The 26,393-nt window shown below is 40.3% G+C and overlaps 2 protein-coding genes across 2 annotated transcripts in view; one reads left to right on the forward strand and one right to left on the reverse strand.

Moving 5' to 3' along the window:
- Nucleotides 1-166, reverse strand: part of LOC120525540 (GMP reductase 2) — a 49,454-nt gene extending 49,288 nt beyond the window's left edge. The window contains exon 1 of the mRNA XM_039747925.1: nucleotides 34-166. The gene's annotated coding sequence lies outside the window, so the exon portion shown is untranslated. The remainder of the gene's footprint in view (nucleotides 1-33) is intronic.
- A 237-nt stretch (nucleotides 167-403) lies between these two features.
- Nucleotides 404-17,243, forward strand: LOC120525552 (charged multivesicular body protein 4a-like). The gene is made up of 6 exons (XM_039747946.1): nucleotides 404-509; nucleotides 598-753; nucleotides 11,125-11,302; nucleotides 12,477-12,591; nucleotides 16,621-16,738; nucleotides 17,048-17,243. Exons 2-6 carry the CDS (start codon nucleotides 609-611, stop codon nucleotides 17,092-17,094), a joined length of 603 nt encoding a protein of 200 aa, XP_039603880.1. The 5' UTR covers nucleotides 404-509; nucleotides 598-608; the 3' UTR covers nucleotides 17,095-17,243.
- Nucleotides 17,244-26,393: the final 9,150 nt, after the last annotated feature.

The raw sequence follows: 26,393 nt of genomic DNA on the forward strand, positions 1-26,393 counted from the left end.
AATATACAGATATTTTATTCTATGAGTCCATACCTGATTCTGTTGTGCCATTGTTTCGTGTCGAAAACGTTTTCAGTTCCTTTTCTTTTTCAAATTGGAAAAGCTATACAACTTCTCTTCTCCCTCTATTTCTATTTTTATGGCTTGCAGGAGTGCCAGTCTTCAACTACCCGAACCCTTTTCTCAGTACAGTACTGGCAAATTGAAGTCTAACTCTAGTGCCATATCTCCTAATTCACATAGTACCTTCCCACTTTCAACAATTGTATTTGATTCGTTGGTTGGCAATTTGGACTCGCCTCCTCATTCGGGTTTAGCCAATCAGATATTAGGGACCCGCCCAACAACTGTCCGAGCTCCTGTCGCTCTTTTCGTCAAATCACACGATTAAAAAAGCAGTTAGTATCTTTCGGCCGTATTTTCTGATAGTACCAGTGCCGGAATTGTCCGTGTCTGGGAGGCTAGTTTCTTAAGCGAGGCGAACACGAGTGGCTTCTCGACACTTTTTGGTAAAGGCAGATCTTTCCAAATGACCACGAAAACTACGTTTGAAGCAACCATAACTTTGAATCTCACCGTTTCTTGGGATCGTTTCAGGTAAAACCGCGATGAACGCAGATTCGAGTTCCCAAGATGCGATACAAAAGCTGCGGGACACAGAGGAAATCTTAAAAAAGAGACAGGACTTCTTGGAACAGAAAATAAGTAAAGAATTATTAATAGCCAAACAGAACGGAATCAGAAACAAGAGGGGTAAGAGCAACTGGAGCGTCCTGGTGACGTTTCGTGAAACTGTCCCGAATTTTGAAGGTGTTGGATGAGAGTGAGCCGTTGATATTAAGTGGCACTGTCGCCTCCAATGCACTCGTATAACACTGAAGAACCGTAGGTGGAATCTAGCCTGAGCGATCTACTGGCAGTGCCTATTCAACTCTTGCAAGTTTTCACGTATTATTTTACAACACTGAAGCACAGATTTAATTTTGCTTTTTTTTGTTATTGATCAACATAAAACGATTCTTTAATGGCAGAGTGAATAGATTTCTCTACAAATTAATCTAAATAAATTACAAATATAAAACGCAAAATAATTAATCACATAACTGTTCACCTCCTTGAAGTTTGTGTTTAGTTAGATGCACTTTTGGCAGCCATGACGGCCTTGAGTCTGTGTGCCTGTACAGGTCTCTCTGTCTTAACAACTTTGCACATCTGGGCACTGAAAATTTTCCCCCATTTTTTTTTTTGAAGAACTCGTTAAAATCTTGTCGACTTTTGGAAGTTCAGTAAGGCAGGTGCAGACTCTTAGACCACTGGATGAGTGAAGCCCAGCAGAAGTTAAGGGAGGATCACAGAAAGAGGCATGGCACACCATACTACCTTGAAAATGAACGTGACTTATAGCAGCGGCCAGTTTCAGTGTAATGGCTCATTTATAAGGCACATCCTGTGGCCATAAGAGCTGGAAGGTAGTTCATCTGCAAGTACGGTTGTGGATTACTCCTTTATAAATAAACACGCCTGTTATCGAGCTTTACTGTCATTCAGTGTGCATTTCAGTCTTCCTATCTTGGTGCTTTTTACAGTATTATTTAAGATGACGTTGTGAAGTGGCAACAATTACATGCCCTGCCTTATGTTTCCCTTCTTGTTTTAATATTGTTGTTATTATTATTTTTGTTCTGAAGCCGTAGCGCTAATATCTAAAAACTACGGTGTTGTCATGAGTTCCAAGGAAACTAAAAAATGTCATCATGAGTTCCACTTTGCAACTTGGCCTGACATAAAATGTCATTCATTCTCAAATACAAACTCCTACTTGTATCTGGGAGTACGAATAGGATGCTACATACAATAACTTCTTATGTCCTGCTCTGAGGTTGGACAAACTATGATCCCTGTTGGACCTTTTAGGGCAATTCCTAGGAATAATTATGAGATGCTTGATAAATATGGGCTCTGGACCCTGACTCTATGGACATTAATATTGTTATTTTAATGTCATTCCTGTATAGCTTTGACTTTATGCTTGTGGTTGTTCTCTTGCTGGAAAATAAATCTTCTTGCAAGGTGCAGGTTTCTTGTTGATTACATCGTATTATCCTCCAGGATGTCCCTGCATTTATTTTACCTATTACCCTCACAAGCCTTTAAAAGCCTGCTGCTGCTGCTGCTGCCACCATGCTTCATGTTGGAGGTGGTGAGTCTTTAATAACATACAATGTCTGGTTTACTCCCATGAGAATGCAGGCCACTTTTTCAGCTGACTTCAGAGTCTCCCATGTAGCTTCTGATAGACTCTAGCTGAGATCACATGTCTTCTTTTTTTTTCAGATGCCACTCTTCCATAAAACTGTGACTGGTGAAGCACCAAAGCAACAGTTGTTGTCTGCACAGTCTATCCAGTCTCAGGTGTTGTAGTTCTCATAGGTCTCTTGGTGGCTTATTTTACTAGTCGTCTGCTTGCAAAAGCACTCAGTTTTTGTAGGCAGATTTCCAGCTGTGCCAAACGCTTCCTCTCTTAATCACTGACTTAGTTGGACTCCAAGGGATATTCAGTGACTTGGGTATTTTCTTGTATTGGTCGCCTTTTTACTCAGTTTCTTGGAGTGGTGCTTTGACTTCATTGTGTATTTCAGCCCGCCATACTGACTTGGCACTAGTTGGACTTTCCAGGTAAGGTGCATGTAGACTCCAATCAATTGAAACCCCTCGACCACAGCCAGGTAGTCTCCATTGAACTAATTATGTGACATCTAAAACTAACTGCACCAGTCATGACTGGTGAGGTTTATCATGTTAAGGGGGTGGGGGGGTGTGCTTATGTGATCAATCATTTTCAGGTTTATACTTGTAATCAGTTTAGTTAATTTTTAATAAGTGCCACTGTTAAAATGTCAAATAAATAGATATTAATCCCAAGGGGAAATTCACATACTCCAGCAGCCTCATACTGATAAACAAAAATATTAAATTAAAGAGTGATAAAAATGCCGGTAAAACAGACAATAACTGTATAATGTTAACATTAAGGGGTGGAATTGAAAATTAAAATGAAGTCCACTGTGATTTAATGTTGTATTACAATACAGGCGCCTGTTTTCTGTTCAGTCTACACTGAAAAAAATGTGATGATTCACACTTAATATTTTCAATCTGAACCAATATAATTCTTTTTAGCTTATTGATCCCACAATTTTTAAGTTGAGGCAAATCATTTAGAGTGATTGGGTGCAATTCACTTGTTTTTTTTTTACTGAAGTAAATCTATTTTTTAAGTTGTTCTTCTTTTTTGGCAGTTGGAAAGCCATCAAACTGGAAAGTTCGACCGAAAGAATATACAAACGGCCCCTCAAACACAGCACATGAACAACCTAAATGTTAAATGAAATAGGATTTTTACGTTTATTCCCTCCACCATAACTTAATTTGGCACAATTTTTTTTACTTTGATTGAGATCTGAAACCAAATATTTCAAGCTGCAACACTGAATGACTAATCCTAAGTTGCTTGGAAGAGAAAATTTACGTTGAATGAACAACATCAATGTTATACTTTTTTCAGTGTATAAACAGCCACGTTATGAGTACAGATAAAAGTACAAGATATTTTCCTTTAAAAATAAGAGCATCCCTTCAAGTATTTGTAATGTGGGTAGTGTGGTGCAGTGGCCAAAGATCTGGCGCATCAAGAAACATTTTGCTTTTGCTAGAAAGGCAAAAACTGTGTATGCAAAAAAACCCAAAACTAATTTATTAAACTGTACGTATGCCGGTTCCTACGTCAAGTTCCTTAATAAATCCCTGATCAACTCGTAACTATGTGCTCATGTATGCACTTGTAGGTACGCCAAGTCACCTCCCACCAGTAACCATGTATGGCTTAAAAAACACCCTTCATGAATATTCATGACCTAATTATCATATAAATGTAGCCATGTTCCTGAGTGACTTCTTTAGTTTAACTCTTTCAGGACGAATGAGAACTTTTGTTGAAAGAAGGGCAATGGTGGTAATCAACTGTAAACGGTGACAAAACCCACCGTTATGTTTTAGTTGGACTCTCTTTACTAGAAGGAAAGTTATCTTCATCGGTTTGACCGAGATTCCCTGCGAGGAGCAAACACCAGCGAAAATGGCATCGACATCTGGAGAGAGATCGAAGTGAGATGCGTAAAGCAAAACACTCCGTGGACGATATTTTGCATATTATCATTGGATTAGCCTCTGAATTGGACTCCAGTTTTGTGATCGAAAGCCAATGTGTGAGGTAGCAGCATCAAGTGATCGGCACCCAGCTGATTGTGTTGCTGAACAGGTTCGTGTAGCCGACGTACCTACAGTAACAATGACGGGGTACAAACCAGATTGTGATGAACCGCGACCACCCCTCTAATGCGAAGACAGCCTGGTAGCCAGCCAGCCGCACATTCCCGATGAACTGGTGGCCACAGCACGCAGCAACAGACATTTTATGTTGATTTCTGTGTGAAACCATAGCTTTGTATGATTTTATGAAAATTGTGCTTTTCAAAACAAAATATTAAGCCCTTAAAGAGTTAAACCATGGAATAACACAGAAAACTTAACTTCAGTAAATGTGAATTTGCAAAGCTACATCATCCCTTTGTGTGTGTGTGTGTGTATTCAGCCTGAGATGGGCTGCCACCCTGTCTAGGGGTTTTTCCTGCCTTGCTAGGGTAAGCTCCAGTCGCCCCCTGCCCTTTATAAGTGGGTTTAGAGGATGAATGGATCAATGATTACTGCAATCTGTACTCCTCGCCAATCCTTAAAACAGATCAAGAACTGCATCGTAAAATGTCAGTTACAGGTTAGTTCACTGTTTCAACTTGAAAATGCTGTCTACAGTATTTTCCTCTTTTACACACCTGATTGATGCTCCTGTCGACAAAACAGACTGTCAGTACTCCGCCCGAGAGGTTGAAACAGTAGTGTGCTTGGCTGTGGCTGATGCCCGCCTGCGCTGCGTGGTGGGGTGAACAAACCTTCAGGACACATCACACATAACCCCTGCGACAAAACATTTAAGAAACAAAATCTCTTTGGTAAGGTAAATAAATAACAGAAAACGCTCCAACTTTTAAATCAGTCAAGTCACACTCATATTTTATGCTATGCCTATATTTTCTACCTTCTTAAATTAAGAAGGTGCTTATTTTGTCACAATTAAAATACATAAAATTAAAAACAAACATTTTCTGTCAGTTAGATATCATTAACGGCATTTGGGTCCCGGCTTAACAGCTGATTTAGACGTCCCAGAGCCGTCTTCTTGGAGTGCTGTGCTGAATTGGGGTCTACATTACAGCACTGCAGAGACCACCACACAAAAAAAATCCCATGATCCCTGTTCCGTTACAAGGTTAGGACAAGGATGGGTGGATGGATGGATGTGACTGACATGCCTTGAAATGTACAATGAAACAAGATTTTCCGTTCACTTCATCACCCTGCCGCCTGGAGACACTAAAATGCCAACAGCAAAAGTTTGTGCGGCACTTTCGGATGGTTGAAACTTTCCATGACTTTCAGCCGATTTCTACAACAATTTTTTTTTTTATAAATCACGACTTTTGTAGAAGAAATGGCTTACGCACATTTCGGAGCATGAATTGAGTTTTATACATGAGCCCCCTGGACTCTAAATCAGATGGCTACTGGTTTAATTGGCACCTCCAGCCCATTAACCTGTTTGTGCTCCAGTTTAAACATACAAAATACATGCAAACATTTGTATATCTGTATGATTTTATTTTTAAATTTGGTTTGTGGTCAACCTGCGATATATGGCAACACAGCACTCATGCACAAACCTACACTCTGGTCAGCCTTTAAGTTACTAGCTAAACTGAAATGCATATCTTACAGATGTGGAGGGGAAACGAGAGCACATGGAGGAAACTGTTTGTAAACTGTACACCGACCATGGGCAGGTCTAGGATTTGAACCCAGGACCCTATTATTAACCACAGAGCTGGTTACGTTGATTTTGACATATCTTGCAGTTGGCAGCACTAAGGGGTTCGTGGCATCACTCCACTTGCATGGTGGGATAATGGGATAGCAATATGGAGCCGCCATTTAAACTCACCTGGATATCTTTGGGAAATTTGGGAGGAAGATCAGGGTGTTCAGAGCGAAAACAACAAGAACACGGAGATACAGTTGGAAACTTGTTAAGGGTAAATTTTGCACAAATATTAGGAAGTTTGTCTTTACACCAAGAATGATAGACACTTGGACTAAGCTATCAAGTAGACAGTAGGACTTTAGTGACTTTCAATACTTAACATGATGTTATTTTAGCAGACGTATGTGCAGCTTTGTTGGGCTGAAAGGCCTGTTCTCATCTAGATTGTTTTAATGTCCTAATGTGACAGCAGGGTTAACCACTGCACCACCCAAACCAAATCAAGTCCCTCTGGAGATCGGCTTAATACATTATATCAAATGAAGGACACAGCAGCAGCAATTGACAGGCCACCATTAGGGTGGATGGGTGACTGAAGCTAAGGTGGTGTCCTAGGGCCTCATGTATAACGCCGTGCGTAGAACTCGCACTATAACATGGCGTAAGCACAAAAGCTGAAATGTGCTTACGCACAGAAAAATCCAGATGCAGGAATCTGTGCGTACTCCAACTTCCACGTTCTTCCGCTACATAAATCCCGATCAGCGTGAAAACTAACGCTTCGCGCCGCATATGTAACGCCCAAATCCTCCCAGAATTACGCCTATTTGAATATGCAAATCAATATAAATCGCCCTTAAGCGCAGCCTTCTGTGAAAAGACAATGGGAAAAGCACGGGGAAAATATAAGAATTTCAGCGAATACCAAGTGGAGGCAAAGGAAAAACATACTATTTGTTCAAATAAACCGTGGTATAATCAACAAAAGGAAGTTGATCGAGTGACATAGCGTGTTGGAGAAACTTGAAAGCTCACATTCACAAAATCGCACAGTGCGGAAATAAAAAGAAGTCACATATCAAAGTTGCCGTGAAAAGCGAGTTGTAGCCCACTGTCTGAGTGTCATATGAAAGCTTATTAGGGTACAGAGAAAAAAGGCACACAGTGGGGAAAAAGCACGAAATGTCAACTTCAATCTCGACATTTCCACTTTAATCACGTAGTTTATTTTGTCATTAAAGTAGAACATCATAAACTTCATCTTAAAATCGTTTAATTAACCAGTTTCTCAAATCACATCGTAATTAAAGTAGCACGTTAAATGCTTTGTTTTGTATTTGATCTTCTACTCGTATGTGCTCTATGTGTGTGAATCACTACTTGCTTCTTAAACCGGCTCTCTTCCTCCAACTGGACACAGAGTCCATTACATTGTGATATTACAGCTCTCTGAATAACTAAAATACTGAGATGTATACGTGATGTCATTTTCATGATGATAGGAGTTAAAGCACGTTATTAAACATGTGTTTCACTTGATGAAATAATTTATTGCAGCAGTACTCAGGGGCGGCTCTAGGCTTGTGGTGGCACTGGGCAGAGGAAGAATCGGTGGCTCCTTCGCCCGCCCATGTCAGTAAGGTAGCTTATGCACGTGGATGGCCACGTGCATAGCCGCCTCGTGCTCATGACACAAGCATTTAACTTTTGCCGAAATTTGTCGCTGCATTTTTAGCTGTGTTGTTATTTTCTCTTTCTGTTTTATATTCAATATATATTGGTGTAGCCGTCACTGCAGTCAGTGCTTTTCTTTCCCAAGTAACCGATCGCCACACAATCAGCTCTGTAATAGAAGTTAAGCCATCTGTAAGCTTAGCGCCGATTCTTCAAAACGTTTAAGAACATTGAAATATCTTCGTAGTACATGTTTAATTATTCTATCCTTAACGACACTCCCAGTGAAGAATATAGATTATTTAAATGAAGTTAAAGTTTTATCTGTATAATTTAACAAACATATTTTGCTGCATTTCACCTTAAAAATGATATCCTCATCATATGTAAATACGCTTTATAAAGTGGCTCAGGTTGTGCGATATTATAACTGTAGTGCAAGTTTACAGTGGGGTGATTGTACTTATAAGTACAAACAGTTCTACAAGGAGCAATTGATTGAGTGCATTTAAAGTTCTTGGGATGAAACTGTTTCTGAACCGCGAGGTCCGTACAGGAAAGGCTTTAAAACGTTTTGCAGTGGCTGAGACAGCGTGTCCTTGAAGCTGTATACCGATAATTCTCTTTCCGATCAGCTGCTGCTGTGATTCACACTCAGATACAGTGATATAAATACTCCGAGTGGTGCAGTGAGAGTAATATGGAAAAAGATGATCCGCTGTGGCAACTCCTAACGGGAGGAGCTGAAAGACGAAGAAGGTGCAGTGAGAGTAACAACGCTAAAGCAGTTATGGTATTTAGAATAGTTTGACCATTCTGTGGACCATTATATTGTTACAAGTTAATTACAATCAGATGCATTACACTAATAAACAATATGCGGTTAGTTTCGGTGTATTTATAAAGCTGCGTCAGGAAAATAATGAGTAATCACACAAGAACAGTAGCATTGCTTTGGCGCTGGGTGCCGCCAGTCTGCAAAACCGAGCGGAGAACTTGCGTCGACAAGGTATGAGGTACCGTGGAAAAGTGCGTGGCTTTACGCCAAGTGTAGGTTTTATACATTGCGATTTGAACGTGGAAAAGTTCTTACGCAACATTTCTGTGCGTATGCACCGTTTATACATGTGGCCCCTGGACAGGAAAAAAGAGACATGATCACGCTCTGAAATGGAAAGAGAAAGTTCAGCAAAGTTCAAGGAAGATTCAAAGCTCAGTGGTTAGCAGACACTGTTTTTTTTGCTCTCAACTGTTAGCACTCTTAGGCGCTTACTGGCTCTCATTTTGGTTATCCATTCCACTCCGTTGACTTCCAGCCGCTAGTCTTAGTGCTGAAAACTGAAGCCTCTCTTCCACCCCGCTGTTCATTTTTGTTGCTTACAATATCAAGAGAGAAAGCATCCTAACCCGTTCTCTGATCGCTGTGCTTCAAGTTCCAAAGGAGAAATGTCACTCTCTGATAGTTGTGTGTGAATTTCTAATGGAGAAGCCTTAGAAACTGTGTCACAGCGCTCAAGTCTACTGCTCTGTGCTCCTCACTTTTTACGTTAATATATTAGCATAACACATAGAGTACCGGTACATATCTGCTGCATATACAGTACTTTAAAAGAGGACTAACAACTGATGAAAAACATGAAAAGAAATGGTGTATGGCAAAAACAAAGGAAAATCGTAAACAACTAATAATGACAAAACTATATGCACATATTTCACATTATTCATACTGATTACCAGATTCGATTCAAAGGAATACAGTTTCGTGTAAAATTGTATTTTTCAATGGCCATCAACAAAAGCCAGGTCATTAGGAAAAGCAGGAGTTGATCTAATGCAGGAGTGTTTTCCTCATGTGCAATTGTGCATAGCGTGTTCAAGAGTACGCAGCCCCAGTGACTCCATAGTCTCCACAGCACGTCCTGGCTCTGCCGTGAGGTGTCCTCCTGGTTGGACTCCTTTGCAGGGTGGTGTCCTAAGCAGATGGCCGGATTACCTCAATTGGCTCCTTTTGATCCGGAGGAGTAGTGACTCTACGTTGAGCTGCTCCTGAATGTCTGTGCTTCTCACCCCATCTACAAGGCTGAGTCCAGAAAACCTGCAAAGAAACTTATTTCTACCATTTGTATCCGTGATTCAGTTGTCTTAGTCACTTCCTGGCTAACAACTTAATAATTATTAATTCACTGAGGTAATAACATTATTATTACTAGACTGATACTTTTATCCAAGGTGACTTACAACATTTGAGACACAATTAGTTACATTTCTTTTGTTTTTGTCCAGTTGGAGCACAGGCAGGTGAAGTAAAGTGACTTGCTCAGGGTCACACAGTGGTGTCGTGTCAGTAGTGGGATTTGAATGCATAACTTCAGGATTGGTAGTCAAAGCCTTACTACACCACACTGCCTGACAAATATGTTAAAACTACACACATATTGTGTATACAAAAGCGCTTAATTAGTTCTGCAGTACTTGGGGTGCACCCAATTAACTGACAGGGGCTATTGTTTTATGAAATTTCTCGGGCAAAGCCAAGTAACGCAGCTAGTTTAGTTTTTAAACTAAGTTAAAAATCCCAAGTTAAAGCACAGCTGATTCCATATTTCTACACTCTGAGCAGCAGCAGGCATTCAGAGGAGGAGCTGAGGACATATTTAATATTATTTCTTTGGTAAAAAAATACAACTAATAGATTTACAATTTTACATAAAGGTGACCTGTTGATTTACTGTGCGAGAAAGGAACATTGCCTCATGAAACCATAGCTTTGGTCCTGTTGAAGCATTAACACAATTTAGTCTTTATTTTCCATTTATTCTCCACAATAAAACATTCATCCATTCTCCCATCCATTTTTAAACGAGCCTGTCCGGTTGAGGGCCATGGTTAGTGAGTGCCAGCTTGGCTGGCAGTTCTGAGTGCAGGCCATGAACAAAGCCTCAAGCACACAAACACACGAGGGTGCTGAGAGCTTAGCCCAGCAGCATTAGACGACCGCAGTCATGGACGTGCTCTTGGAAAAGATGTTTTTCTCCAGGAGAAAGCTTTGGTTAAATGTAACTTTAAAAAATTCCAGTCCTAAACCAGTGGAATTAGTGACATGCTGAATTATGAGCAACTAAGCTGTGCTACCCGTCTTAAGATGTGTTGAAATCTAAGGAATTAAAGTAGACCTTGGCGTTAACATTTACAGTGCGCCATACAATGCATATGTCTGTTATAGGCCATTTGATATGGGAGTCATAAAAGCAATGTTAATGTTTGTGATGCGCCATCTGTTGGAATGATGAATGCAATGCATTGTGTTGCTAAAAATGTTTGTGACGTGCCATCTTTTGGAGTGACAGAGAGATGGTGACCGGATGGAAACACAGACACTTATCCTTATGTTAAGGTGCAATATAGTGTAACACAAGTGTGCCTTCCAGTATGATCTTGCTTTGGAAACTAATTCTTATATGAATATTTTGTGGCACCGTTTCACAGATTGTTTTTTTTTTCCTTCACATTTTTAATAGTTACCCTTCAAGCCCTGAAACGTAAGAAAAGATATCAGCAACATTTGGCCCGAATTGATGGAATACTCTGCAATATTGAGAATCAGCGGGAAGCCCTAGAAAATGCATCCACCACCAGAGAGGTTCTAGACACCATGTCAACAGCAGCTGCAACCTTGAAGATGGCACATCAAAACATGTAGGTCCTGGCATGTAAGCGTTTTGAAGGCCTAGGTCAGGGGTCCCCAACTCTGGTCCTGGAGGGCTGCAGGTTTTCATTCTAACGCTTTTCTTAATTGGTGACCTGTTTTTGCTGCTAATTAACTCCTTTTCCCTTCATTTTGACTCACTTGTTTTTTATAATTTGTTCCCCTGAATTGCTTCATTTCTTTCCTTAAATGGCACCCAAACAGAAATGAAATGTGAAGTAAGTAAGCTAACAGAAGACCAACCAAGTCAGGGCATCAAACTCCAACCAACTGCTTAATTAGGCACCAAGTCTTGTTGTTAATTAAGCCCATTTTTTAATTCCATGGCTTGGTGCCGCTCTCATTGTGCAATAGCATACATTTCCAAAAATGATGATTTTTCTCTTTTCGAAGAGCACTGTTTAAAAGGTTTTGGGGATCTGAGCAGATCAGTATTCCTGAGATCTTTCTGTATTTTCAGATATTATATGATGATCACAGTCTGCTGCTCACATTTTGTATCTCATTATTGTTTGGCTGCTAATTAAGGAAAAAGAAACAAACTTAGGGGTCTGCGTCTTCAAGAGAAGGTCAATTACAATTAATTCAGAAGAAGTTAATTAGCAGCAAAAGCAGGTCACAAATTAAGAAATGGGTTAGAATGAAAACCTGCAGCCACTGTGGCCCTCCAGGAAGGAGTTGGGGACCCCTGGCCATGGTGATGAATTCAGGAGTGGTGGTGACCCTTCTTGTGGAAACAAGAGTGAAAAAAAAAATAAAAAAAAAAGATTAAATTTACACAAAATGTTATATATCTACCAGTCAGTGCAAGTATTTCACCTCTATTAAGAGAACAGTTTTCACATACTGCAATAATCTTAAAGTTGACCAAAATGCTGTAAGGTGCCTTGCCTGGGTCGCTCCTTATTTGCTTAGGCTATACCTCTTTTACTGAATGTTGCAGACTTTAAAATCACCTCATTTGAAAGAGTGTGGCTGTTTGCATGAGGACACTCTGTGATGAACTGGTGCCCCATTAAGGGTTGGCTATGCCCAATGCTGCCAGGATAGATGCCAGCTCCATGCTACTCTAAAATGGTAATGGGGTTCAGAAAATGAATGGATGTGCAACTCTTAGGTCACAGATAGACAATGTTTTAATGTGCTTCTGTCCGGTCATTACAGGGACACTGACAGTATTGACAAGCTGATGACTGAAATCACAGAGCAGCAGGAGATTGGTCAGGAGATTTTGGATGCCATATCAACACCAACTGGCTTTGCAGATGACATTGATGAGGTACCACCTAATTTCCACATCTTTCAGCACATTACAATCTCCTTTAGTAAGGTTTGTCTGTTGATCTCTTTGTTGTGAAGATGGCCCCCTATAGCGAGAACACATGGACTCAAATTAGTGTCTAGAGTGGAGCACTGACTGCAGGAACTGAGTCTTTGTTCTTCATCTATTGGATATCTGTTGTGGCGAGCAGCTGGGGTGGTACCCAGCCGGGATGCCCGGAAGGACCGGAGGAGGGATTACGCCTCCTCCAGACTATGAGGGAGCGACCGCCCTGGTGGCTTTGGGGACCACGGGAAAGGAGCATGGAAGCTCAACCCTATAGGGGCCCATGGTCACAACTATGAGACACCCAGATGCCTGAGGAGCCCTGGCCCTTACCACTTCGCTGGGGGGGGAAGACGACCAGGGACACCCAGAATGCTTCCGGATGCACAGCCGGCGCTTCCGGCACACCAGGGAGTGCCGACAGGAGCTCATTGGAAGGCACCTGGAGCACGTCCGGGTGGATATAGAAGGGGCCACCTCACTCCACTCGATGGCTGGAGTCGGGAGGAAGAAAGATGGAGCTCGGGAGGAGAGGAGAGGAGGCGAGGTGGACCCAAAGGAAAGGCATTGTGAGAGTCATGGACTTTAAGGGTGATTGGTATGGGGTGCTGGGTTGTGTGTGCAGTTTTAAATAAACGTGTGTTGGTGCTTGAACCATTGGTGTCCGCCTGTCTGTGTTTGGGCCGGCTTCCACACTGTAATGTCTTCTGTTTTTGTACTTTCCTGCTGCAAACAAATTTCCCTCTGGGATAAGTGAGAAATCGAGCAAAATGACACCTTTTATTGGCTAACGAGAAAGACTACAATATTCAAGTTTTGGTGCAACTCAGGCCCCTTCTTCTGGTAAGATGTAATGTATTGTAATGAAATTTGCCTGAAGAAAGGGCCTGAGTTGCCTTGTAAACTTGAATATTGTAATCTTTTTAGTTAGCCAATAAAAGGTGTCATTTTGCTCGATTTCTCGCTACATTCATCATGGCTAACATGGTACAACACCCTAGTACCTCTGAGATAATAAAGTCAACCTATTAAAACCTACCCATCAAGCCCTGCTCTGCGACAGCCTGCAGTAACACAAGGTGCACATCAACAGGCACTGTCATTACACCCTATTCTGTGCAAAAAATTATACCAGGAAAGTCTGCAAAGAAATACACTTCACCTGTCCCGATTGCAACATCGGCCTGTGCGCTGGCGGCTGTCTGAAATCATGTCATACAAGAGACGTGCACTAAATCTGCAACAGTACGGCAGTGGACACTAGACTTACCCTTCCTACTGTATTTATGTTGATGTTTTGGCATTTCTATGTCTGTTACACGTAATCACATTTTTTCTTGTTAAAAAAAATTCTTCCTGGGTTAAACGTAATGCTAAGGGGGCTACGTGGATGGACGGACCACCTGATCCACTTATGCATTTTATAAAGAGACTCTCTTGATAATGACGCAATAGTGAGGCACACCCATTGCCTTTTTACTAACCAACGCAGTCTTGAGGGGTTGGAATCTGTCATGAAATCAATGGGAACAGGAAAGGAATCAGACATGGACCACTAGCCCATCACCAAGCACAGTCCCTCACATCAGGACAGTTCAGATTCACAATTTCAGTATGCATACCATAAGGATGTGGGGGGACACCTGAGTAGAGTGGTTCTTTATATATTTAAAAAAAAAAAGTGTTAACTTGTGGAGAATGTGCAAAGTCACAGGGCCAGTAGTCTGGCTGTAATCTGAACCCAAGACTCTGGAGCTCCATTCTGCCAATGTAAAAACAGTGTTGAGAAAATGATGTTAATGAAACAACACATAAAGTGAAAATGCTTTAGTTGTAATACTATAAAAACAACTAAATGAAACCATTCTGATGACATAAGAATAGCTAAAGTTCAGACCAAACGCCCCCCACATACTTGTGTGACGGGCTGAAGTGCAGAATGGCACACATTACATTACATTTAACAATTAATGCTGCAGTATGGCATCACAGTAGGCTGCACTGTCACCTATGCTGTTGTCTGTGTGAAGCTTCCTCCTGTATGGCCAAAGATGTGCAGGTCATGTTGACTGGCAGCCTCAAAATGGCCCCAGTGTGAGTGGGTCCTGTGATGGCTGGGCTGCCTCTTCAGGCTGCTGAGGGACTGAATGTACTAAGCAGGTTTGAGATTGTGGTGTTGCGTCGTCTTCTTCTTCCTAGCTGTTTTTTCATTTTCATGTAGGGTCAGCTGTCAAAGACGCCAATTGCTGTTTGTTCTTGTTGATGGCGTCCCTGGGGGACGATGCTAAGTTGCTGCATATATCATCTTTGATTCGGTCAAGTCAGCCTTTTTTTTGGTCTTCCTTGTGGTCACTTGTCCTGTTGGCTCATGCGTTGAGCTGTCTTGCCAATGAGCTGTCATCAAGAGTGTAGTGTTGTGTGACATCCTAATAAATAAAAACTAGCAAACAGCGAGGGAACGCCACACAGTGGGCCTGCTTTAAGTCTGCTTGCCTGTGGTCTGGCTGTCCAAGTGCCTTCTGTTTGGGCTCTACTTGTACACCACTGAAGTCATCAGGAGAATAATTCACATCACTATAGGAATCATCAATGGGTAAGAAAATGAAAACTGAAAGAAATCCGATAAAAAAGGACAACTGTGTACGTTAATAAAATTGGTAGAAAATTAAAGTGTTTGGATCGCCGTCTGGGCATCATGGGCTAAATAATCAGGATATGGAAGCTGTCTCCTATTGTTCACGAAGGAGACGTGTCAGAGAATCCAGCAATTCATGTTATTAGGCCTACAGGATGGAGGAAAGGTGCACAAGTTTATCCCTACCATGTATTGTGTTATTTCAGATAGATACTTCCTGCTGCTGCTGGTGATATTGTGCACGGGTGTGCATCACTCATCTATTGGCAGCAGTTGAGGAAGAGATTAAGTGAGCACGTGTTGAGTGCAATCAAGTGAGAAGAAGTGAACTAAAGTTATAAGGCATTACATTTAGTTTTAATCAGTATAAAATTTACTAAGTTTAGTAAAGATGTCTTCTCATATATTTAGCGTAGTAGCACAGAGCTGTCATTCTTGACTCACAGCACCAGGGTCTGCTTGGAGTTTGCATGTTCTCCTTGTGCGTTCATGGATTAATCGTGTCAGTGTGTGTGCTTAAATGTTTAAGGTTACATGTTTTAACATTGAATACTGGAAAGGTGTCAGTAATAATTCTCAGTTAACAACATGCACTTAGCCTTTGTGGCAGACGACCAGGGCCCATACCTAGCTGGGATGCCTATGCAATGGAAGGACAGGGCATTATCTCCCCCAGAGCACTAGATGGCAGCCCGACTGGGTTTCAGTGGTACCCTGGACTGCCACAGGGCAACATGGGAGTTGACAGTGCAGAACAAAAATTGGGAGTTTCTGTGGGTGCCACCAGGGAGTGCTGCAGGGACTGTGGGGCCCTACTTCATTGGGCTTCCGCCTCACCTGAACCGCACTAACAGGCTGCCGAAAGTAGTCCCGGGTGCAGGACAAAAGAAGCCCGCTGCCACTGCTTCAGGAGCCAGAGTTGGGAGGGAGAGAGAGACAAAGCTTGCTGGAGGAGGAATAGAAGAAGAAGAACAGGATAAAGAAAGAGAAGCAAAGGCTGGCTTGGTGCTTTAACACTGTGGTTAAAGTCTGGTGGGACACGCTTAGTTAAGAGTTTCCCACAGCTGAATTAAATAAAACCTGTGCTTGTGCTGAACTGACCCTGAACTGAATTTAAGGGGGCATAAAAATGGCACATCAATGTAAATGGAATTAGATAATATGAAAAGAGAACATCCATAGGTATGAGGACACCTTGAGCCAAGGTGACAGCCGTGCCCACATCTTAACAAGCACACAATGTTGTGTGTGCTTTGTAGATGAGTGTGTATGTGTGCGTTTGCCAGCTCTTGGTTTTGTTTTGTATACTTGGATAGCTGCTAAATGTAACTGCTCTACCTTTAAAGGATGAGCTACTATCAGAACTGGAGGAACTGAAGCAGGAAGAAATTGAGGAAGAGCTGCAGCCCTCTCAGCTTCCCAGTGCCCCAAGCGAGTTGCCATCAATACCAGTAAGCCAAAAAGGTGAGAAATGAAATGGGGTGGTGGGGCGTAGCAGTGCATCGCTCCGAGCCTCACATCATCTTCTGTGTGGAGTTTGCTTATTATTCCCGTCTCCGTATGGGTTTTCCTCCCACATCACAATAGATGTGCAGGTTAGGGTTAAACTGCGATTTCAAACTGCCCCAATATGTGGGCAGGTGTGTGGGGTGCCTTGCCCCCCAGTGCTGCTGGGACAGGCCAAATGGGATTGAAGAGACTTCAGAATGGCTGGTGAAGTGTTCCGGGGATTTCTCCTAAACCATTGTTTTTGTTCCTGTTTTTTTCAAATAGATGCGGATGAACATGAGATAAGAAAGTTGGCAGAATGGGCTTCTTGAAGAACAACAAAAATGGGCTTTGGTTTCTTCCAGACTAAATTGTAGTTTACCAAGTCATTTTTATTGCTTTCCGATTTTAATAAGAAAAGAACTTACTGTGATCACGTTTGTTTTCTGTCCACATCAGCCAGTGGAACAATTTTACTGAAGTCTGGTGCACTTTTTCTTCAAGGACATTTGTCAGGAGACTTGCATTTCTTGTTATTTGGAATAGAGTGCACTGAACAAAGGTTTAAACTTTACAAATCTTTCACTGAGAAACACTGGTAAAAGTGCAAAGTTCAAACTTGTCCATCTTAACACAGAGAAGCATTGTGTACGATGTCACTTGTTGATTTGTTTAATGCTTCAGTTTTCATTTGAGTGAAGTGACTTCAGCTTGTAGATTTGGAACATCTTTTTTTCTATTACTTGTCCAATAGCTGCTCCTGATGGTGAACTGAATCTCCAGTAGTCAAACACTGGGAGAGATGCAGGAGATCAAGCAACCACTCTGCGACACCAGCTCACCTCTCCAGCCGATTTAGTAACTGTAAAGTAAAAAACAGCCAAAAAAAAAAGTAGAGCATATAACATGCATCTAAGCGTCGCTCTGTAACTATGGCGTGAACAAATACATATTTATGTGACACTAAAAACAACATCAGGCCGGCGTGATCTGCACATTTTAATGATTTCATTTTTCTGACACTATAATTTATCGGTAAATCTCCAGAACTGCTCTCCATCATGGTCTGGAACAGCAACAGTAGTACAAGAGAGATGTTTGAACTCTTCATTTGGTACTTTTTTTGAAAATGTTAGGTTAAAGTAATTTGAACTACAGTTAGTCATAGATCCTCCAACACCACCAAATAATAACAGGACATCAGCCAATATATAAGCGCTGTTGCCTCGCAGTAAGGAGACCTGGGTTCGCTTCCCAGGTCCTCTCCGTTCTCCCGTCTGCATGGGTTTGCTCTCACAGTCCAAAGACATGCAGGTCAGGTGCATTGGCGATCCTAAATTGTCCCTAGTGTGTGTGTGTGTGTGTGTGTGTGTGTGTGTGCCCTGCAGTGGGTTGGTGCTCTGCCCAAGGATTTGTTCCTGCCTTGTGGCCTGTGTTGGCTGGGATTGGCTCCAGCTGACCCCCGTGATCATCTTTGAAACCTATTTGGGCTGCGTTTTTAACTAAACGACATTGCAAAGTGCTGCCAAAAAGCAGCCATTTAATGCAGTCTATTGAAAAACGGTGGTTACTTTCTGTTATTGCTATTCTTTAAAATGACTCACTGGTACAATAATATTTAATAAAGAACTGTATGGAAGCATCGCTCAAAACATTTCTTTCATGTTATTTTGTGAAAGAATTGTGTTATTTCACAATAAATATTGTGTTATTTCAGAATAATTATTGCATTGCTTTGTAGAGAGATTGCCTGCTGCAGTTGCATGCACCAGTGGTCTAATGAGGGAGACATTAAGCATGTGTGGTAAGAACTGAAGAGACATTATACTGTACATTTCATCTTAAATTTAATCCAAGCAGTTTAGAGTCACAGGGAGGCAGATATCATCATCACAGCAGCACTGAGTGTAAGGACAGAAGCAAACCTTTCTGAAAACATACATTTACAGAGTGTAGGCTGATTAACACAAATGTCAGATTTATCCTTTTAAAATTAAACCTACAACACAATAGTATTTAGAATGTGAAGGAGTCTGGATGCTTTCTGTATGCAGTTATTTTGTTTTTCCGTGAATTATGGGGAAATTAAATAGAGCTGAATTGTAAATTAGCAACAGAAACATAGGGGTAAGTGAAAAATAAAAGGCAATTTAGTTGGTACCAAGAAACATAATAAATATGTATAAATCTTTTAGTCTTCTTTTAAAACATTTTCTTGCCACATAATAAAAATTCATTACTTTTTACTGGTGTCACAGTACTTACCCAGTATCCTGGGGTTAAATCCCATGTAGGGATGGCTTGCTCTCCCTGTGTCAAGGTGCCATTTCCTTCAGGTACTTAATTTATCCAAAAACGAGTGAGTGTGACCTTCGATGGGCTGGCTCGTGTGTTGTACGTCATCTTGCTAGGACAGCTTCAGTCATCCAGACAACTTGAAGTGGTTTAAACATTGGACAACTTTCCCCCAAACATTTTGCTTTTGCCGATTGTGATAGGCAACTTCAAGAACACAAATACAATTTAAGATTGACTGTATTACATAGGAATTTGGTAAAACATGAAATTCACTGTTACTGAATTTAGCCTGTTTATTATTATCCCTTAATTATGCCGACATATTGCATACATTCATCCTAGATAAAACTTTTTCCTGCCATTTGTCCTTAGTATCTGATGGTCCTCAGTTTAGTGTCTAACAACAGTTGCGCAGCATTGACAGATTCTGCTTGCTCTAAAACTGCCTTCCCATCATTGCAATGTCCTATAGAAACCTTTCACTATGTTGGTCACTGACAGCACTGAGCTTAGCAAGGAAGAAGTCCAAGTGTGAATCTGCTGCTCCAGCAGTTCTTCAAGATACTTGTCATTGACGACATGTCTGATTTGTGGACCGACTAAAATGACTTCCTCAAACTTGGCACCGGTTATTCATGGGAACACCTGTCTCAAATATAATTGTCGTTCATCGCTTTCACAAAATTGTTCATCAGTCCAAGTTTTATATGAAGAGGAGGAATAAGTATCTCTGCTGAGCTGACAAGTGGTTTACGTGCCACACACGTTTCTACCCTGGAGCAGCCAGTTGTTTTTAATGTGACAAAAAATTTTTAGCACAGCTGTCCCTTTCACAGTGCTCGTTATATTTGAGCTGCAGTGCCACCACTTTTAGATCACCTGGGATGTTCCAGTTGTATTTGTTATACTGTATATATAAATTAATGAGAGGAAATCACCAAAATAGGTGATTAAGTAAAACAGTAAGTGACTTTTGAAAGAAGTGACTTTTGAAAGAAGCAGGCCAAAATTCACAAATGTGTTCAGAAAGCAAACTCCTTTTTGCCATTTGTAATGGATGGATAATTGTTTATCATTGTTACAGTTGTTGGATAGCCTCAGTTTTTCATTTTAAGCTACATAACTCATTTTACATCTTTTGTGACACAAATTGCAAAAATGAATTGAACGCCCCAGTGTGAAGGAATGTGCCAGTGATGGAGTGGCATCCCTTCAAAGGATGGCTCATTCCTTTATACGCTATGTTGTTTAGATCAGCCTTGTCTCCAATTGAAAAAAAAAACAGTTTATTAACTGGGTGGCTTAAAACTATTGGCATAATTTCCTGGATTTGCTCCTTTATTACCAAAATGCTTAAGTGAACCGAGGAGAGGTCCTGTGAGGGTCTCCAGACTTACTTTGAGAGTTTCTGTTGTGGTGCTGTCTGTTCTGTCCTATTCCTTAATGCAGTGATTGAGTTGTACTTTCAGGAAGGGTCCATCGATTAACGTCTTCCAAACCAAGTGACCTTATTATATGACATTTCCTAATTGACAGCTAAGTTGTCTACTTTTTTCCTGATGTTCCACAGGTTCTCTTACTGCTCTTTCATGTGACACATACTTTAATTTATGTAATTAGCTGTATCTTAAGAGACAAATAAAATAACTATGAAAATGTTTTTGGGTTGTCTTTATTCAAAAATTAATTAGCCTACAATTCCCACAGAAAGAAACAGAAACAGACTCCAAAGAGTCAAAACTGACATTTTCACTTGTTTATATTTTTTTGTAATTTCCTCAGCACATCAAATAAACAAACCAAGATGTCTTTCTGAAATCTGTCAAAAGGGATTGCATTATTTAAGCAGTTAGAAGAAGAAGACCAAACATTGGAAACTAGAATCCTTCCACAGCATGGGGCCCCAGACAAACTGATTTAGACAGCATAATCCAACATTTATCCCTGTTCCCAATTCTTTAAGATAAAGGGGACTTTCATATCTTAGCAAATATTCATAAGAATTTTCAATTTGAATGTTACTTTCCAGACAGACTTTTTCAATTGAGTTGACAAAGTCCTTAGTTATCATACTTGTCGTTAGTAGAAACTACTTTTTGAAGCCCTGAAGAGGTCACTCTCTTATGGGACATGTTTCTATTGCTCACATCTGTGTACTGATTTACAGTTTTCTGATTTTGGATTTAAGGAGTTCAGAAATGTATTATACAATATTTGAATGGCAGCCTGGTTCTCATTAGTTGGTCTTGTTTTATAAAAATGCTATTCAATCATGAAAGGCATGTAATCCTCAAAATGTATTGGAGTTCAACTGATTGATCATGAGCACAGTGAATGCTAGTTAACTTGCTAGCTGAAGGTTTGCAGGTTTTTTTTAATCAGAAGAAGGCATTTTGATGTTGGTTACATCAAATTCTCTTTGAAAGCTGCTTTAGAAAATTTGTCTTTTAATGATAAGACTACATATATATATATATATATTTTTTTTTTACCTGAGTCAATATGCTTTTGTCAAGATTATGAATGAAAGGCCACACTCCAGTACTCAGTTAAGTACCCATCTGTGTTTAGACAATATTTAGTACAGCCGAGCTCCTACAACAGACCTCAGGTACCTCTTTACCCCACTGTCATCTAGCAATCATTTTGTTGTAACAGATTTCCGGCTCCACAGTTTCCCCTGCTGGCTCTTTAATGGACTGCTTCAAAGGCTTACACCAGCAATCTAATAATAAGTGGGACAAAAGAGAAGAGACTATTCAGTCCATCAAGTGAATTTGGTTAACTACTAGCCACAGTAACTCAACCATACAATTTATCACTTGAACTCCACGACTCCATGTGTGAAGAAGTGTTTCCTGGTCTAAACCTTGAAGCTTTACTAATTCATGTCTTTAAAACACAACAACCATTTACTATTGGCACCTCACATTACTGTCCAGCAATAATTGATGGGTCCAAATTTTAGAGCTGTTGGAAAGAAAACATTGTTAGTCTTCAGAAACCTTGTAGAGGTATTACGAGAGCAAAAACCCAAGGCACAATCACTGCCATGTTTGAGCCGGAAAGTTGTTGACCTCACAGATATCTTGAACAGTACTTCCTTCAATGGAGTATGAAAGACGCAGCCTCATTTTTAGCGATACCTGAAACAAATTAAAAATGATAATTAGAGATCCAATTTTGTAAACACAACCAGAAACTTGTGTTAACAAAACATTTGTGAAGGAGTACAATGGAGAACAAATCAAGTAGGTAATCGAGAAAAAAACTACAGGAGAGTTAGAGAGAGTTTACACTTTAGTACACCAGGAGCAGTTGTAGAATGAACCTTCAAAATTGCAGACACAGTATAAAGTATTTAACAATGAATCAAGACCTTTTTGCTCTGACTGGAGCTGGGGCCTGTGTGTAGAATTTACACTAAAACAAGGCATACGAAAAAAACTGGAAATGTGCGTATGCACTTATAAACTGTGTGTATAAGCAAAGATCTATGAATTTCTCTTTATAAATCCCAATCAACATAAGTTTTAATGCACATGCACACACCTACAGTCCCACCCTGACTCCTTCCCGAATTTCACATATTTGAGTATGCAAATAAATATAAATAGCCCCTTCTGCTCAGTGTTTTGTTAAATGACAATGGCAAAAGCACAAAAAAAAATAAATTCATCGAATGTGAAATGGAGGTCCTAGACAGTGAAGTGGATGCAAGGAAAAACATACTATTTGGTGACTCAGGCAGTGATATGAGCAACAAAAGCAAATTGATGGAGTGGCACTCAAAAATTCAAGTTCAGAAAGTCAGACAATGCCTGGAATAAAAAGGAAGTGATCAGATATCAATGTCGCCATGAATAGGCAAACTGCAGCCCACCATCTGGAAAAAAAAAGGCCTATGTCGATTTTAATCTCAAACTTTCCGCTTTAATCTTGTAGTTTATTTTGTCATTAAATTAGAATGTCACAAACTTCATCTTAAAATCGATGTTTAGCTTTCAAACCCCATCGTAACTAAAGTAGCACATGTTAAATACTTCATATTCTAAATGTTCCCCAACCCTGTCGTTAATCACTTTGTGCTTCTTAAGCTGGCTTTATTTCATGGTGGCCACACAGAATACATTATATTCATGATATTACAATTCTCTAAACATTTTAAAATGCTAAGATGTATACTTGATATAATTTTAATGAAGAAATGCATTAAAGCATGTATTAAACATGTGGGGGCACAGTGGCACAGCGGTAGCAATGAGCTGGCACCCCCATCCAGGGATTGTTCCCATCTTGTGCACAATGCTTGCTAGTAAGGGCGTGACCCTTGGATGGAATAATTTATTGCAGCAGTACTGTCTCTGTCAAACCTACCAACCCCCAATTCCTGTCCTTTTGTTTTCTTTCTCCCGTAACCGTTCACCACACAATAAGCTTCTGTAATAAATGACAAACCAGCTGTAAGCTTAGAACACTGATTCTTCAAAACTTTTAAGGAACATTGAAAAACCTTTCTTATATATGTTTAATTATTCCATCCATCCATACAGGGTCATGCCAGTCCCAACAAGCATATAGCACAAGGCAGGCAACTCATCTCTACTACTGTGCCACCGTGCTCACACGTTTAATTATTAACAGTATAAATTATTTAAATGAAGAGAACAATTTATCTGTAAATGTAATATACTGCACAAACTGTAATGCATTTCATCATTGAAATTGTATAAAGTATACATCCCAGTATTCTAAGAGCACACACCTCCACGAGGATACCTCTTGAAAATCTAAACTGACTTTGAAGCCAGTCATCATCATCTGTAAATATATGCTCTCTTCTAATTCTTCCATTTGCAATGTCTTCTAATAATGCTAAAGCAGCTATGGTATTTGGAATAGTTTGGCCATTCCGTGTACCTTTATATACTTACTGATTTATTACAGTCAAGTGAATTAAATTTCTAAATGATATGCAATTAATTTTGGTGTATTTGATAAAGCCAGCATCATTAATGTGAATCTAAAGAAAGTGAAACGGCACAGAAACAGTAGCACTGCTGTGATGCTGGGTGCTGCCTGTTTGCAAAACCAAGCAAAAAAGTGCATACATATGGCTGTGAGGCTACAGTGGAAATGTGTGTAGCTTTACACCAAGTTTAGTTTTTATACATCTCGAAGTGAGTATGGAAATGGGCATAAGCAAAATTTTTGTGCGTACACACTATTTATACATGAGGCCCCAGTCTTTTTTCCTTACACCCAAGTGCTACTGGGAAAGCTCCTGACTCTACTGCCTTGAATTGAGTTTATGAGGTTTGACAATGGATGGATTAAAGGGTGAGGCCTTTTGAACTATGTGCCCTATAAGATATGTGGTGGTGGAGCTTTTTTGAGGTTGCCATGCAGTACTTTTGAACAGCAGTGCAGCTACTCTCTCATCCTCCCGCACAGCAATTTGAAAGGGCCATGCAGCTGCAGCTCATGAAACTCAGAGAACTAGTCCCCCTGACCGCTCATCAGTCGTATAGTGGTCCTTTGAGCCACTAAACACTAAGTATCAGATCATATGATATTCACATCAGCACAATAATAAAAAAACATTAAAAGGACATTGCTTCTAAGTTATACATTGATGGGAAAAATGAAGCACTTCCCAGACAGAAAAGGTAATTATAGTTTTTTGTCTAGTAAGATCTTCAACAAACCAATGAACATTATACTTTCGTACATTTGCATTCAAATAAATGATAAATCAGCCAATAACAAATAGGACTCAAAAACGGTGTGCTTGCATAGCTAGACTAGCCCCGTGCTGGCAGTCCTTTGTGACCTGAAGCAAATACACACAATTGGTGTTAAATGGTGTATGAGCCTGAAGTAGGTCTGAATTTGGGACAGTTAGTACAGCCACTCTCAAACTACTGACCCTCAGTGGCTGCAGGTTTTTGTTCCAATTTTTTTTCCAATCAGCAAGTCATTTACCTGAAACTGGTCACATTTACATAGCTGTTCTTTTTTACTCTTCTGCGGTTCTTCATTCAGAAAAGAACAGAAGTGTGATTTTTACATCTACAAGACATTTGGAAATATTTGTATTGTTGCTGTAGCTTTACATGCATAACTTTTCTTTGTTGTTTTCCGCTTAACTTGCTTTTTTATGTAGTTTTCTGCCTGTATTTAATCTCAATAATGACAGCTAACAATGAGCAGAGCCCTGGAGAAACTAGGTAGAGAAATACACAACACAGAAGAGGCTGATTTTTTGCTTGGCACAGATAAATAATTTTATGATACTAAGTCTTTAAAAATGATATCTGATGTTATGTGGAGGTATTGCTTTGTTGTTGCTATGGGTTGAAGTTGAGGATTCTTCTTTCTCTTTGCTGTGTGATCCATTGTTAGTGCTGTGCTGTTCTTTCCTCAGTTAGGCCATTTGCTGTGTCATCTGTAACTTTACAGAGAAAAGCATTACTATTTCTGGTACAAGAGTTTAGATATTGAAATTCCCTTCTTGAGGGGCTGAAGAAGTGTGTAGAGGGGCCATTGGAAAGATTTCAGTTTAACTCTGATTACCACTGTTCTCATCAGATGAAGTCCAGGGAGATCCTGGTACAAACTTTACTTAGGTCACTTAGTTTTGTAAGGGGGTGTTTTGGGCAGCTGGATGTCTGTCAAATCTGCTGCCTTGACAGGCATGGTGTACCACTAAAGCTTGCAGAATGGACAATGCCCACTTTGTCCTACAGTAGTAATCAGGAAGTTCGACACAATAAAACAGTATTCAGCACTACAGCAAAGGGAGGCAAGTGATTCACCACAAAAACTCAACAAATAGTGATGTAGGCAAAAGTGAACCCAAAGATCAAAACAGGAGAACTGTTTGGGGTGTACCCTAGTGGCAGTACGTCCCACCGAACAATACATCTATGGCAGAATTTTTGGAAGGGTAACCAGAAGACAGCATTTATTGGCAATAAGAAAGCAGCTAGAGTATGCCACAGTTTGCTTGAACTTATTTTAGAGCTGGGAACTGTTATCAACTAAAAGGTCACAAAAGTACTTCCAAAAATGTCCACCAGAGTGGGATATACTGCTGAACTCTGGTTGGATAAATAGACAAGCACAGAAACTTCATAAAAATAAAAAAATCTTTACTCTTCACAAAAATTCTCTGTCATACAGTTTAGCTCCAAAGAGCACAATGGAAAAATTAAGTTTCCTAAAAATACAAGGCAATCCAAGTTCAACACAGTCCCACTATAGAAATTCCAAGGTGAAGCCAAAAAACAGAGTACAGAGGTGAACATTTCTGAGATATCAAAAAGGAAAA

The sequence above is a fragment of the Polypterus senegalus genome, chromosome 1 (assembly GCF_016835505.1).
Source record: "Polypterus senegalus isolate Bchr_013 chromosome 1, ASM1683550v1, whole genome shotgun sequence".
NCBI lineage: Eukaryota > Metazoa > Chordata > Cladistia > Polypteriformes > Polypteridae > Polypterus > Polypterus senegalus.

Bases quoted from the DNA above. Each gene is read 5' to 3' on its own strand.
- LOC120525552 (XM_039747946.1), top strand. From the start codon at position 609: ATGAACGCAGATTCGAGTTCCCAAGATGCGATACAAAAGCTGCGGGAC. The intron at 754-11,124 runs GTAAGAGCAACT...CATTTTTAATAG, and splicing joins CGGAATCAGAAACAAGAGGG to TTACCCTTCAAGCCCTGAAA. The intron at 12,592-16,620 runs GTACCACCTAAT...CTACCTTTAAAG, and splicing joins TTGCAGATGACATTGATGAG to GATGAGCTACTATCAGAACT.